Source organism: Humulus lupulus, chromosome 4 (assembly GCF_963169125.1).
Source record: "Humulus lupulus chromosome 4, drHumLupu1.1, whole genome shotgun sequence".
In the NCBI taxonomy this organism is placed as follows: domain Eukaryota; kingdom Viridiplantae; phylum Streptophyta; class Magnoliopsida; order Rosales; family Cannabaceae; genus Humulus; species Humulus lupulus.
Genome location: NC_084796.1, coordinates 78,926,994 through 78,942,099, shown reverse-complemented (window position 1 = coordinate 78,942,099; position 15,106 = coordinate 78,926,994). Strand labels below are relative to the sequence as shown.

The 15,106-nt window shown below is 39.4% G+C and overlaps 1 protein-coding gene and 1 non-coding gene across 2 annotated transcripts; one reads left to right on the top strand and one right to left on the bottom strand.

Annotated features, from left to right (window-relative positions):
* Positions 1-9,986: 9,986 nt before the first annotated feature.
* LOC133833237 (small nucleolar RNA R71) lies at positions 9,987-10,093 on the bottom strand. Its single transcript, XR_009892631.1, has one exon. It is a non-coding gene; the product is annotated as a small nucleolar RNA R71 (small nucleolar RNA).
* A 3,768-nt stretch (positions 10,094-13,861) lies between these two features.
* LOC133832320 (uncharacterized) lies at positions 13,862-14,785 on the top strand. Its single transcript, XM_062262681.1, has one exon. It carries the CDS (start codon positions 13,862-13,864, stop codon positions 14,783-14,785), a length of 924 nt encoding a protein of 307 aa, XP_062118665.1.
* The last annotated feature ends 321 nt before the right edge of the window (positions 14,786-15,106 follow it).

Below are 15,106 nucleotides of genomic sequence, written 5' to 3'. Positions count from 1 at the left end.
AGGACACTACAAGAAGCTGTGAAGCTTATAGGAGCTCCTCCATAAGTTCCAGAGATTCTTGGAGTAAAGCATGATTTGTGGTTGGATCATAAGTGTCTCATTGGTGCATGGAGATTGCTGCCTCAACTGGGAGCATGGGTTCATATCCATAGGCGATGGAAAATGGAAAATTGCCAGTAGAGGTCCTAGTAGTGGTGCAGTAGCTCCACAATGCCTTAGGCAGCTCCTCGGGCTAGGCACCTTTTGCTTGTTCCAACTTTTTTTTAAAGTGGCCTTAAGCGTATTATTGACTGCTTCCACTTGTCTATTTTCCTGAGGGTGATCTATGAAGGAAAAGATCTTCATAACTCCATGCCTTTGACAAAAATCTGTGAACAACTCACTGTCGAACTGCAGGCCGTTGTCGGAGACAATCTTCCTTGGGAGCCCATAGTGGCAAACTATATTTTTGATGACAAAGTCAAGAGCCTTCTTGGAGGATATTGTAGTGAGAAGTTTGGCTTCAACCCACTTCGTGAAGTAGTTGAATGCAAGAATAATGTACTTTACTCCTCCATTTCCCGTGGGCAAGGACCGGATTAGGTCAATACCCCACCTACAAAGGGCCAAGGACTTGTCATCTGTGTGAGCTCATATGGAGGAGTTCGGGGGATGTTGGCGAAGTGCTAACACTTGTCGCATTTCTTGACATAATCCATTGCATCACCATTCATTGTGGGTTAGATGTATCCCTGTCTAAGAATTTTCTTGGCGAGGCTCTGCCCCTCAGTGTGGTCCCCATTGTTAGAATATATGAGCTGTAAATTAGCTAGAAATTAGGGTCAATTGCAATTATTTAGTTTCCTAATTTCTCTCTAACTTTCCTAGTTTAGTTTCTCTAATATTGTATAAATATATGTTACTTACATGAATAAAATATACAATTCATTCATCAATTTCTACATGGTATCAGAGAAATTTTAGATTAGGGATTTGCAATTTGAAATTCGAAATTTGGGTTGTTCACAAAATTAGGGTTTATTCTTCTTTTTTCTTAAGGGGTTCTTTTTTAGAAAACCTCTTTGGAGTGATATGTAGCTCTCACCGCCGACATAGGAGGATTGCTCAGGCACCGATCTTCAAACCACCGAAGTCGAGTGCTCAGATTCCCTGCACGTGGTCCACACGCGTCGTCGTATCTCTCTGCCCGCTTCCACACGTGTCGGTACGCGCGCGCTTAGACCATATTCTGGTGGTCATTTTCATTCCGGTTGTTCATCTCTGAGTTCCTGAACAATCAGTGCTTCATTTTTTGTCACCTCTTGTTCGTACCTGTGATTATCAAGGTTTGGTCTAGGTTCTTTCTTGTGATCCTACCTTGGTTTTAGTTTGTTGTTGCTTTGTTTCTTTGTTACGACATTATGGCTGAGCATAAATCAGAGGGAAAATTAGCAGTTGTATCTGATGTGGTTCCTGTGATGTCTAAAATCACAGACCATAAATTGACTGGTTCAAATTATTTAGAATGGAGTAAGACGATTCGACTTTATCTAAGGAGTATTGAGAAAGATGATCATTTGAGTGATGATCCTCCAACAGAAAAAGATGATTCGAGAAAGATGTGGCTATGGGAGGATGCTCGTTTGTTTCTTCGAAATCGGAACTCTATTGACAATGAGGTAATTATCTTGATTAATCACTGTGAATTTGTTAAAGAACAAATGGATTACTTGGAGTTTTTGTATTCTGGAAAAGTAAATCTATCTCGTATGTATGATGCTTGCAAAGCCTTTTACCGTACGGAGAAACAAGATCAGTCTCTAATGAATTACTTTATTGCATTTAAGTAAATGTATGAAGATCTTAATGTGTTGCTGCCATTTAGTCCTGATGTGAAGGTTGAATAGCGCCAACGAGAGCAGATGGCTGTTATGAACTTTCTAGCAGGGCTCTCATATGAATTTCACTCTGCAAAGTCACAGGTTCTTTCTAGTTCTAATGTCTCCTCTTTACAAGATGCATTTACCCGTGTTCTTTGCACATAAACTACTTCTTATGTTCCTGTCAGTAATGCTTTGGGGAGTCGTAATAATTAAGCACCATGGAAAACCTCTATTCCAAGTGGATACAGAGGAGGAAATTCACAAGGACCTGAAAATCGAACACCGGATTCCAGAAGCATTATGTGCAACTATTGTAAGAAACCAGGCCACGCCAAGTTTGAGTGTAGGAAGTTACAATTCAAGAATCAACAGAAACACTCTGCTAATATTGCAAGCACTAGTGATGCATCTAAAAAATTGGTCCTTATTTCTGCTGATGAATTTTCCAAGTTCTCAAGGTACCAGGAATCACTTAAGTCATCATCTCCTTCTGTCACTGGGATTGCTGATTCAGGTAACTCTAATACATGCCTTCTTTCCACAACCTCAAAATGGGTCATTGATTCTAGTGCCACATATCACATGACAGGTAATTCCAATCTCTTTTCCACTTTTCAGTCTCATAGTCCCACCTCTACTGTTACCTTAGCTGATGGATCACCATCTTCTGTTCTTGGATCTCACACTATTGTTCCTACACTTTTGCTTACTTTGTCATCAGTCTTACACTTACCTAATTTATCATTTAGTTTGCTTTCTGTTAGTCAACTCACTCGTAATCTAAATTGTTGCATCTCATTCTTTCCTGATCATTGTTTATTTTAGGATCTTATGACGAAGAAGATTATTGGTAAAGGACATGAAACTGACAACCTGTATGATCTTGATCCACTACCACCAACCTCAATTTCTTGTTCGAGTGTTGCTTCCACTTTTAAGGCTCATTGTCCTTTAGTCCATCCATCCCTTCCTTTGCTCAAGAAACTTTGTCCCCAATATAGTAAGGTATCTTCATTAGATTGCGAGTCGCGTCAGTTTGCCAAACATCATCGTCTTAGGTTGAGTCCTCGAGTCAATAAACATGCTAGTGTTCCTTTTGAATTAGTTCATTCTGATGTTTGGGGTCCTCCTATTTTGTCTAAACCTGGATTCAGGTATTTTGTTACTTTTGTGGATGATTATTCTCGTGTAACTTGGTTATATTTAATGAAATATTGTTCTGAGTTGTTTTCTAAGTTTTGTACTTTTTGTGCTAAAATTAAAAATCAATTTAATGTTTATGTTCGTACTTTGCGAAGTGATAATGCCACGGAATATACATTTGCTCAATTTCAATCTTATATGATCTTTAGTGGCATGCTTGATAAAACTTCTTGTGTTGATACTGCATCCCAAAATGGTGTCGTAAAATGTAAAAATAGACACCTTCTTGAAACTGCACGAGCCCTCTTGTTCCAAATGCATGTTCCTAAACATTTTTGGGCCGATGTTTTTTTCACAACATGGTTTCTTATCAATCGCATGCTATCCTTTGTTCTTAATGGTGAGATCCCTTATAAAATTATTTTTCCTAGTAAGTCATTGTTTTCAGTTGCTCCTCGGATATTTGGCAGTGTTTGCTTTGCTCAGAATGTTCATCCACATGTCACCAAATTAGATCCTAAGTCATTAAAGTTTGTCTTTATTGGCTATTCTCATCTTTAGAAAGGGTATAGGTGTTATTGCCTTGATCTTAACAAATATCTTGTTTCTATTGCTGTTAATTTCGTGGAAAACACACCCTATCTTCCGTCTTTATCTACTCCTACTCGTCAGGGGGAGGATGATGATTTTTTGGTATATTCTATCACATCTTCTGCCCCTGGCACATGTTCTGACGAGTCTCCTGATCCTCCACCTGCCTCGATCACAGCTCCTGACATGCCAAGGCCACATATTAAAGTGTACTCCAGGTATCCACCTCCAATTTCATGTCCAGAACCTGCTTCTTCATCATCAGATCCAGACCCAAGCGGTGATGATCTTCCCATTGCACTTTGTAAAGGTAAATGCTAGTGCACTTATCCTATTTCTTCTTTTGTTTCTTATAATCATTTACCTTCTTCTTCTTGCTCCTTACTTGCTTCTCTTGATTCCTAAAACTGTTCGTGAAGCCATATCTCATCCTGGTTGGCATGATGCAATGATAGAAGAGATGAATGCCTTAGATGTGAATGGTACTTAGGACTTGGTTGATTTACCTTCAGGAAAATGGGCCATAGGGTGCAAATGGGTATTCACGGTTAGGGTCAATCTAGATGGATCAATTGCTCGTTTGAAGGCTCATCTTGTTGCTAAGGGTTATGCTCAAACCTATGGAGTGGACTATTGTGATACTTTTTCTCCTGTTGCTAAACTGACATCTGTTCGGCTGTTTATTTCCATGGCAGCTACTCATCATTGGCTATTGCATCAGTTTGATATCAAAAAATGCTTTTCTTCATGGAGATCTTCAAGAAGAGTTGTATATGGAGCAACCTCCTGGGTTTTTGCTCAGGGGGAGTCAGGGCGAGTATGTCTTCTTCACAAATCTTTATATGGCTTGAAACAAAGTCCTCGTGCTTAGTTTGGTAAATTTAGTCAGGCTGTTGAGAAATTCAGTATGTTGAAAAGTAAATCAGTCCATTCTGTGTTCTATAAAAGATCACCTGCAGGTATTATTTTGTTAGTTGTGTATGTGGATGACATTGTTATTACTGGAAATGATACTAGAGGTATCTCATCCCTTAAATCTTTCATTCATACCTAGTTTCACACGAAGGATTTGGGGGTGCTCAAGTATTTCTTGGCAGTAGAAGTCACTCGAAGTAAACAAGGTATTTTTCTATCTCAAAGGAGATATGTACTTGATTTGTTAACTGAGACAGGAAAATTGGGAGCAAAACCTTGTAGTACTCCAATGAATCCTGTTGTGTACCTTATGAGTGATGGGGAACCATTTGAAGACCCTGAGAAATATCGCAGATTGGTTGGAAAGTTGAATTATCTTACCGTGACTCGTCTAAACATTGCATTCTCAGTTAGTGTTGTCAGTCAGCTTATGTCATCTCCAACAATTCATTATTGGGCGGCATTAGAGCAAATTTTGTGCTACTTAAAAGGAGCACCAGGACGAGGTATTATTTCACGGATCATGGGCACACTCAGATTGAGTGTTTCTCAGATGCAGATAAAGCAGGTTCCAAGGTAGATAGAAGATCCACTTTGGGTTATTGTGTCTTTGTTGGGGGAAATTTGGTCTCTTGGAAAAGTAAGAAGCAAAATGTTGTGTCTAGATCTAGTGCAGAATCAGAATATAGGGCTAGGGCACAGTCTGTGTGTTAGATAATGTGGATATATCAGCTTTTGACTGAAGTAGGATTTAAGACTTTAGTACTAGCAAAATTGTGGTGTGATAATCAATAAGCTCTTCATATTTCCTCAAATCCTATGTTCCATGAGCGAACTAAGCACATTGAGATTGATTGTCATTTTGATCATGAGAAAATTCAACAAGGCTTGATCTCCACAGAATATGTGAAGACTGGAGAACAATTAGGAGACATTTTCACAAAGGCCTTGAATGGGGTGCAGGTTGATTATCTTTGTAACAAGTTGGGCATACTTAACATTTATGCTCCATCTTGAGGGGGAGTGTTAGAATATATGAGCTGTAAATTAGCTAGAAATTAAGGTCAATTGTAATTATTTAGTTTCCTAAGTTCTCTCGTACTTTCCTAGTTTAGTTTCTCTAATATTGTATAAATATGTGTTATTTACATGAATAAAATATACAATTCATTCATCATTTTATACACCCAAAAAAGCCCTCATGCACTTCTTAGAGAATGAGGCTGACTTCTTGTTTGGACACACACTGGAGTAATGGTAATGAAGATCCTTGCCTGTATAGCTTACTGTCCATGATCACGCATCGAGGCGCCTCATAAAGCAGCTTCCGAGCTGCTTTCTTGTCCTACGTAACTCTCTAGAGACTAGATACTTCACTATTGGTTCCATCCAACTGTCTTGAGGTTGGACTGCTTCTACCAAGTGGTCAATAGGGACCACATTAATCAACTTAGCATTCTTAGTGGTTCCAATCTTGGCTAGGACATCAACATTGGAATTCTGTTCCCTTGGCACTTTTCAGAAGGTAAACCTTTTGAAGTTATGTAGCATTTCCTGGGCCTTAGCCAAATATGCGGCCATCCTTGTTCCCCGAGCATGATACTCTCTGAGGACTTAATTTATCACGAGTTAAGAATCGCTTAATATCTCAAGGCCTTCAACTTTTAGTTCTAGGGCTACTAAGAGACTAGCAATGAGTGCCTCGTACTCACATTCGGTCTTTGAGGCGCCAAAGTCGAACCTTAAAGTGATGTGAACCCTGTGGCCCTCGGGGGATACTGGGATGATGCCTGCTCCGACCCCATTCTCATTGGAGGACCCATATGGGCCCATCCCTCGCGGCCTCCCTGGGTCACTCATGTGTTCCCGTGCACTCGGAATTGAAATCCACTATTGCCTGTCCCTTTATGGAATTCCTCAAGTGATAAGTGATGTCGAACTGACTCAGTTCGACCGCCCACTTGAGGAGTCTGCCGGAGGATTCCAGCTTCTGAAGGACTTTCCTTAAGGGCTGGTTGGTGAGGACCTTGATGGGATGCGCCTAGAAGTAAGGCCTTAGCTTCCTCGAAGCCATCATTAGGAAAAATGTTAGCTTGTCCATACGCGAATATTTGGACTCTGCTCCAAGGAGCTACTTGCTCATATAATAAACAGGATGTTGGACACAACCTTCCTCGCGGACCAAGGCAACACTAATGGTGTTCTCAGAGATAGCCATATAGAGGAGGACAGATTCCCCGTCTATGGGCTTCAAAAAAATTGGGGGATTGGCCATGTGATCCTTTAATTGATGGAATGCCTATTCTCACTCATCTGTCAATTCGAATCTTTGACCTCCCAGAGGGTGTTGAAGAAAGGAACACACTTATCGGTCGCCTTTGAGACGAAACAACAATTAAGCTCCGCACATCCTTGTGCTTTCTGGGGGATGGAATATCTATCAAAGACTTTATCTTCTTGGGGTTAGGCTCTTTTCCTCGGGCGCTAACAACGAATCCCAGGAACTTCCCAGAGGCTACACCAAAAGTACATTTATGGGGATTCAATTTCATCCCAAACTTGCAAAGAACTGATAATACTCCTGCCAGATCTTTCACGTGGTCGGGGGATCTTCTCGACTTCACCAGCATGTTCTCCATGTGGGCACCAACATTCTTGAGGCCAAAGGGCATCACCTTGTACCAGCAGACACCTTTGTTTATTTTGAAGTTGTTGTGTTCTTGCTTTGCGACATGCATGGATATTTGGCTGTACCCCGAGTATGCATCCATGAAGGAAAAAAGCTCATACCCGGATGTAGCGTCGACCATCTAATCAATCTTGGGCAACATAAATCAATCATTTGGGCAAGCCTTGTTAAGATTGAAGAAGTCTATACATGTTCTCCAGGTGCCATTTAGCTTAGGCACCAGGATCGGGTTTGACAACCACTTCAGGTATTGGGCTTCTCGAATGAAACTGTTGGTGAGAAGTTTGTCGACTTCTGCCTTTAAGGCCTCTGCTCTAGTTGAATTAATTGTCTTCCACTTTTATTGCACCGGGAAACATTTGGATCAATGTTCAAGGCGTGTCATATGATATCATGCTCAATGTCCATCATGTCAGAGTAGGACCAGGCAAAGACATTCTGGTTCTTAAAGAGAAAGCTTACCAAAGCATCTCAGACCTCCACCTTAAGGTTAGTCCCTACTTTAGTCTTTCTATCAGGATTGGAGGCGTCTAGGATGATCTTCTTAGCCTCCTTCATGGCCTCAACAACCCATTCTTCTCAACCATGGGGTACAATTCGTTGGACTCTCGTTCCTCTTGAACCTCTTGGACCTCCATCTCCCCGGGAGGAGGCTGCTTGATAAGTCTATTTTAGTACTATTTTAGAGTAGGTTTTAGGTGTGTGTTTTTAATCTTTTAGGTTGTTTTTGTGCAGAATTATGCTTGTGCTTTTTGTGATTTTAGGTTTTAGTTATTACGAAAGGGTTGGTGTGGATGTGGTGTAACTAAGGGATACTTAGAAGATAAATGACATATTTCTTGCGTTAAATGGTATTTGGTCGTGTTGGGGCACTTTAGAAGAGATCGAGGGTCGCAAGGAAGCTTAAAATGTTTTTTTTTCAAAGGGGCAATTTTGAGTCGTGACTCTTGAAGGTGGGTCGTGGCGCTGGCTTATTCAGAAATTTTTTTATACCTCTGGATTTTGAGCCACGACGGTATCCTTTTGAGTCGCGGCACAATAATGTTGGGCCACAACGCCATTGAAGTCAGAGGCTCCTCGATTGGGGCTCTCGTGCTAGGGTCGTGGCAAATGAAAGCTAAGTCACGACGCTTGTGTTCGTACGCGTTTTGAAAATAAGAGCAACTGTGACTTTTCACAGGAAAAGTTAGGGTGAAAGAGTTTTCAGAAAACGTTTTGGAAAAAGAGAATGGGGGATAGAAAACAAGGAAGGAGGCAAGAGGCTGGTTTTTTATCAGAGGAGGCAAAGAGAATATTTTGGGAGCAATTTCAGAGATTGAATCTACAGTTCTTTTTCTTTAATTTTATTTATGTGAAACTCTAGTATTATGGATTTCTTTGCCATGTTGATGAACTAATTTTATTTTTAGGGTTTTTAATTGAATCTCTTGAAACTTTACTATGATTTAATGCAAAGTTTATATTTCTTTCTTCTTCTTTAAGATCATTTCAATTTGTGTTTATTATATGTGAATGATTGGCCATCTTTTACATAATCCATATGAGTTTGAGTCAAAATCTGAAAGGTGAGATTTAAACATGCTACAATTGATTGGACATAAATTTAAATATTGAGCGAGAGTATCAATATAATTTATGTAGTTTTTAAGTTTTTGATCTTAATGCTTCTTATATGTGAGTTTATCATAGAAATATAGAAAATTCATATCTAGGTCGAATTTTATATATCTTAATCTGAATATAAAATGCTTTTGTAAAGTTGTTGTCTTAATAAGAAGAGTGATTGTGAAATCAAGCATTAATAAAATAGTAGAGTGGATAGAAGAGGAGATTAAATTCCCTAATTCACTATTTATTGAATTAATGCTCTTTTGTTTCTTTATTTCTAGTGTTAAACTCGTGTTCTTTTTGTTTGTTTTTTTTTTCAATTTACATTTGTTTATGCTTTCTTCATTTTAAACTTTACAAATTAAAATTCGTTAGCCAAATAGAAACTAGAAATTAATTATTTGGTAATTGATAAATTAGTCTTCGTGGGACGATACTCATTCTTACCGGGATTTATAACAAATTGTGATTACGTATACTTGCGTAGCTTATATTTCGCAACAAGTTTTTGGCACCATTATTGGGGACTGAAATATTATCAATATCAAAATAGTTAATTATATTTCTAATTTGGTTTGTTACTTGATCAACTTTCCAGTTCAGTTTGTGTGCATTTTGTGATCTCCATTTTAGGTACTATTGTTATATGCGCAGTAGAAGGAGAGCTGACAGGTTAGTTCATATAAATCTTGAGATAGATAAAACTTGTAAGCAGAACCAAAGAAAGAAAAGGGAATAAATCAGTATGGGTGATGTTAGAGATGATGAACCTAATGTTAATGTAGGTGCTATGTCGCTCAGAGCCAAAATGCATGAACACTCAGAGATTATGTACTCCTTACTGTTACAGGAGTACATTCGTGTATTAGACCACCGGTGGTTGCTGCAAACAATTTTGAAATAAAGCCAGCAATTTTTAAATGGTCCAGTTCACAGTTCAGTTTGGTGGACTCCCCACAGAAGATCCTCATATGCACATAACAAATTTTCTAGAGCTATGTGAAACATTCAAATATAGTGGGGTCAGTGATGATGCAATCAGGTTGAGGCTATTCCCATTTTGACTGCGGGATCAAGCTAAGAGCTGGTTGAACTCTCTTCAGTCCAATTCTATCACTATTTGGCAAGATTTAGCTCAAAAGTTCCTGCCCAAGTTCCTTCCCCCATCCAAGGCTGCGAAGTTGAGGGGTGAAATTAATAATTTTTATCAGCTAGGTGGGGAATTTCTTTACGATGCATGGGAAAGATTAAAGGAGCTGCAAAGGCAATGTCCCCACTATGGGATTGAGAAGTGGATGTTAGTCCATAATTTTTACAATGGGTTGTGTGGTACTACATGTACGATTATTTATGCTACAGTTGGTGGGGCATTTACGAGCAAGAGTGATACTAAAGCACATGAGTTGCTAGAGGATACAGCGATGAATAATCACCAGTAGTTGGAAGAGAGAGCCACCAATAACAGAAAAGGGTTTGGGGTTCATGAGCTTGATGCTATCACTACTTTTACTGCTCAAGTAGCTTTATTAACTAAGTAGTTGTAGCAAACCACTATATCAGCCAATGTTATTCAAATGCACATTGGGTGTGAAATTTGAGGGGGTCCTCATCCTTTTGATCAATGCACTACAATTGACCCTCAGAACAATGTTCCTATGGACCAAGCTGAGGTTCAAGCGGTGGGGAACTTTAAGAGGCAGTATAATAACCCTTCTCCGACTATTTTAATCCTAGGTGGAGGAATCATCCTAAATTCTCTTGGAGAAATAATCAGAGGAAACACCCACAACTTCAGGGTCAGTATCAACAGAATATGCCATTATATATGCGTCAAAACATGCAACAACAAAAATCTATGCCTCAAGAATCAACTTCTCAACAGTTCAGACCACCAACGCCTAAAGATAAGCCAAATGAATTGCAAGTTGCATTGTTGACTCTTACAAATACCCAAACTCAGTTCATGACAGAAACTAGGTCCTCTATTCAGAATCTGGAAACACAACTGGGTCTGTTAGCAAACATGTTGAATTATAGGCCTCATGGGAACTTGCCTAGAAATACTATGATGAATCGTAAGGAGCACTGTCAGGCAATAACTTTGAGAAGTGGGAAGCAAGTTGATCAGCCTAGGTTACAACAGTCAGTTGATTTGAATGAAGATGTGGGGGAAAAAACTGAAAAGGTTGAACAGGGGGTTACTGAAGACCAACCTGTTATTGGCAAGAACACACCAGTGAAGGTTGAAACACATGTCAAGATTCCATACCCTCGAAGGCTTTGGAAAAATTCTCTTGATAAAAGTTTTCCAAGATTTTGGAGGTCTTTAAAAAGTTGCATATCAACATTCCCTTCGCTGAAGCATTAGAATAGATGCCCAATTATGTGAAATTCATGAAGTAGATTTTGATGAAGAACAGAAAGATGGAGGATTATTAAACTGTGGCTTTAACTGAAGAGTGCAGTGCCATTTTGCAAAGAAAACTTCCCCAAAAGCTTAGAGTACAAACATGCTCTATGTGATTTAGGGGCGAGTATAAACCTGATGCCCTTACCTATTTTTTGTCGGCTTGGTTTGGGTGAAGCAAGGCCTACAATAGTGACTCTACAGTTAGCAGATCAGTCAGTGAAGCATCCAAGGGCTATTAATGAAGATGTGTTAGTGAAGGTAGATAGGTTCATTTTTCTAGCAGACTTCATTGTTCTAGACATGGAAGAGGATACTGATGTCCCAATTATTCTTGGAAGACCATTCTTGGCCATGGGGCAAGCGCTTATTGATGTTCAGAAAGGTGAGTTGAGGCTCTGAGTTCAGGGTCAAGAAGTGGTTTTTAATGTGTTCAAGGCAATGACGTATCCTAGAGAAAGTGACAGTTGTTACTCTATTGATGTGATAGAAGAGACGGTTTCTGAAACGAATGTGAGAAACGATGCTCTTGAGGTGGTTTTGACTCAGCTTGAGGAGGATGATTCTGATGATGCTGAGGTCATGGATTATGTCAAGTGGGTAAATTCTTATGAGCCATACTATCGAAAGAAATATGAAGAGTTGGGACAAGGGCCTGAAAGACCATTGCCTTCTATTGAAAAGCCACAGGTGTTAGAGTTAAAGCCATTGCTAGACCACCGTTGTTATGCTTATTTGGGTGAGAATGAAACCTTGCCAATGATTGTGTCCTCGTGTCTTTCTAGTGTGGAGATGAAAAAATTGTTGAGAGTTTTGAGGGCTCATAAACTGGCTATTTTGTGGACATTAGCAGACATTAGAGGGATAAGTCCTTCAATAGTGATGCTTATAATTCTTATGGAAGAAGATAGCAAGTCAACTATTGAAGCCCAAAGGATATTTAACCCAACTATGAAGGAGGTGGTAAGGAAATAGATTCTCAAATGGTTAGAAAAGGGTGTGGTTTATCTAATTTCTGATAGTGCATGGTTGAGCCCAATGCAAGTGGTGCCAAAGAAGGGTGGTATGACTATGGTGAAGAATGACAATAATGAGCTTATCCCGACTAGAACTATGACATGATGGAGAATATGCAAGATGAATAAGGCAACAAGGAAGGGTCATTTTCCTTTGCATTTTCTGGATCAGATGCTTGATAGGCTAGCGGGCCATAGCTACTACTGCTTTCTGGATGGTTATTCAGGGTACCATCAGATTTCTATTGCACCAGAGGACCAAGAGAAGATTATTTTTACATGTCCATATGGCACATTTGCTTTCAGGAGAATGCCATTTGGGATCTGCAATGCCCCTGCTACCTTCCAACAGTGTATGATGGAAATATTCTCTGGCATGGTGGAGAAAAGTATCGAGATTTTTATGGATGAATTTTCAGTGTTTGGGCCCTCGTTTTATGAATGTTTGAAGCAATTAGAGGCAGTGTTGCACAGGTGTGAGGAATCTAATCTGGTTCTGAATTGTGAGAAGTGCCATTTCATGGTGAATGAGGGGATTGTACTAGGACACAAGATCTTTAGTAAGGGTATCGAAGTGGATTGAGCAAAAATCTCTACTATAGAGAATTTACCACCTCCAGTATCTATGAAAGGAGTTAGAAGTTTTAATTGGCATGCTAGATTTTAGAGAAGATTCATAAAATATTTATCAAAGGTGTCAAAACCTCTGTCAACCTTGTTAATGAACGGGGTCTCGTTTGACTTTAATGATTAATGTATACATGCCTTTAAGATACTTAAAGAAAAGTTAACTACAACACCTATAGTTGTTACACAAACAGGGACTTACCATTCAAATTAATGTGTGATGCAAGCGATTATGCAGTGGGGGCATTTTTGGGGCAGAGAGTTGAGAAGGTATTTCAAACAATATGCTAAACTTTGAACGACGCTCAACTAGATTATGCTACTACCAAATAATAACTTCTCGCTATAGTGTTTGCATGTGATAAGTTCAGACCATACCTGATTGGTAATAAGGTGATTATCTATACGGACCATTCTGTGATTAAGTATTTGATGACTAAGAAAGATGCCAAGCCCTGTCTCATTAGATGGGTATTATTACTTCAACAGTTTGACATGGAGATTCGGGATAAAAAAGGCCCAGAGAATCTTGTAGCAAATCATTTGTCCAGGCTTGAGATAGAGGAAAGTCAAAATTCCAAAGAAGTACAAATAAATAATCATTTCCCCTTTGAGCAACTATTTCGGGTAAGTGAAAATCTAGTGACACCATGGTATTCATATTATGTCTACTTTTTGGAAGCAAAAGTTGTACCTCCAGAGAAATTAAGGCAGCAACTCAAGAGATTCTATTATGAGGTGAAGCATTATTATTGGGAAGAGCCCATCTTATACAAGCATTGCGCATATCACATTATTCTTAGTTGTGTGCCTGAAGATGAGATGGTGTCGATTTTGACTCATTGTCATACTTTCCATTGTGGTGGTCATTTCAGAGTAACAAGGACAGCTGCAAAGGTATTATAGTGTGGTTTCCATTGGCCTATGTTGTGGAAGGATGCAAATAACTTTGTGAAAGCTTGTGATCGATGCCAACGAGTTGGCAGTATTTTAAGGAGATGAGATGCCTTTACATGGGATTCTTGAGGTGGAATTATTTGATGTATGTGGTATCGATTTTATGGGTCCTTATCCATCATCTTACAATGACAAGTACATCCTGCTAGCGGGGGATTATGTATTTAAATGGGTGGAAGCAGCAACACCTACAAATGACAACAAGGTGGTATTTAATTTCTTGCACAAGCATATATTCACTCATTTTGGCATGCCTAGGGCTTTAATACGTGACGAAGGCAACCATTTTTGTAACAAGATGATGGATGCCTTGCTTGCTTGTTATGGTGTTAGTCATGGAATCGCTTCGGCATACCATGCTCAAACCAATGGTCAAGCAGAACTATCCAATAGAGAAATAAAAAGTATCCTTGAGAAGACAGACAACAGATTAAGAAGAGACTGGTCTAAGAAGCTAGATTATGCATTATGGGCATACATGACAGCATACAAGACACTTATTGGCATTTCACCCCACCGCTTAGTTTTTGGAAAAGCTTGTCATCTACATGTGGAATCAGAACATAGAGCATACTGGGTAACGATGGATTTGAATATGGATGCCACATCAGCAAGACAATATAGGTCCTTGGAGCTGAATGAGATGGAGGAGTTTCGTGACGAGGCCTATGAGAACGCTAAGATCTATAAAGAGTATACTAAAGCTTGGCATGATAAAAATCTTGTTCGCAAGGAGTTTCAACCTGGGAAGCAAGTGTTATTGTTCAATTCTAGGTTGAAGCTATTCCCAGGAAAGATGAAGTCAAGATGGTCCAGAACTTATACTGTAGTAAGAGTATTTCCTTATGGAGCGGTGGAATTACTGAACAAAAATAATGAGACTTTTAAGGTAAATGGTCAACGAGTGAAGTCATACTTGGGTGGTCACGTTGATCAAGCCAAGTCTATCATCATGTTGAAGTCAGTCTGAAGTGAAGGAAAAGTCCAACTAATGACGTTAAACAAAGCGATATTGGGAGGCAGCCCAATCATTTAATTGGTTTACTAGAATTTATTTTTTGTTTTTGTTTTATTTTTGAACAATTTTAATTTTTTGTTTTGGAATTAATCTTGTAAATTGTGTGCCGTGGAAAGAGTTACTGTGGGGATTTCGAGCCGCGACACTCATTTTTTGAGTCACGACGCCCTTTTTTTTAGCCGCGGCCCCTTTGTTTTCGAAGCATTTTGAGCTGCGACGCAGGTATGAAGCACCGCGGCTAGGGGACTTCCAGAGGCCATTGGATTTTTGGCT

Bases quoted from the DNA above. Each gene is read 5' to 3' on its own strand.
- LOC133832320 (XM_062262681.1), top strand. From the start codon at position 13,862: ATGCCTTTACATGGGATTCTTGAGGTGGAATTATTTGATGTATGTGGT.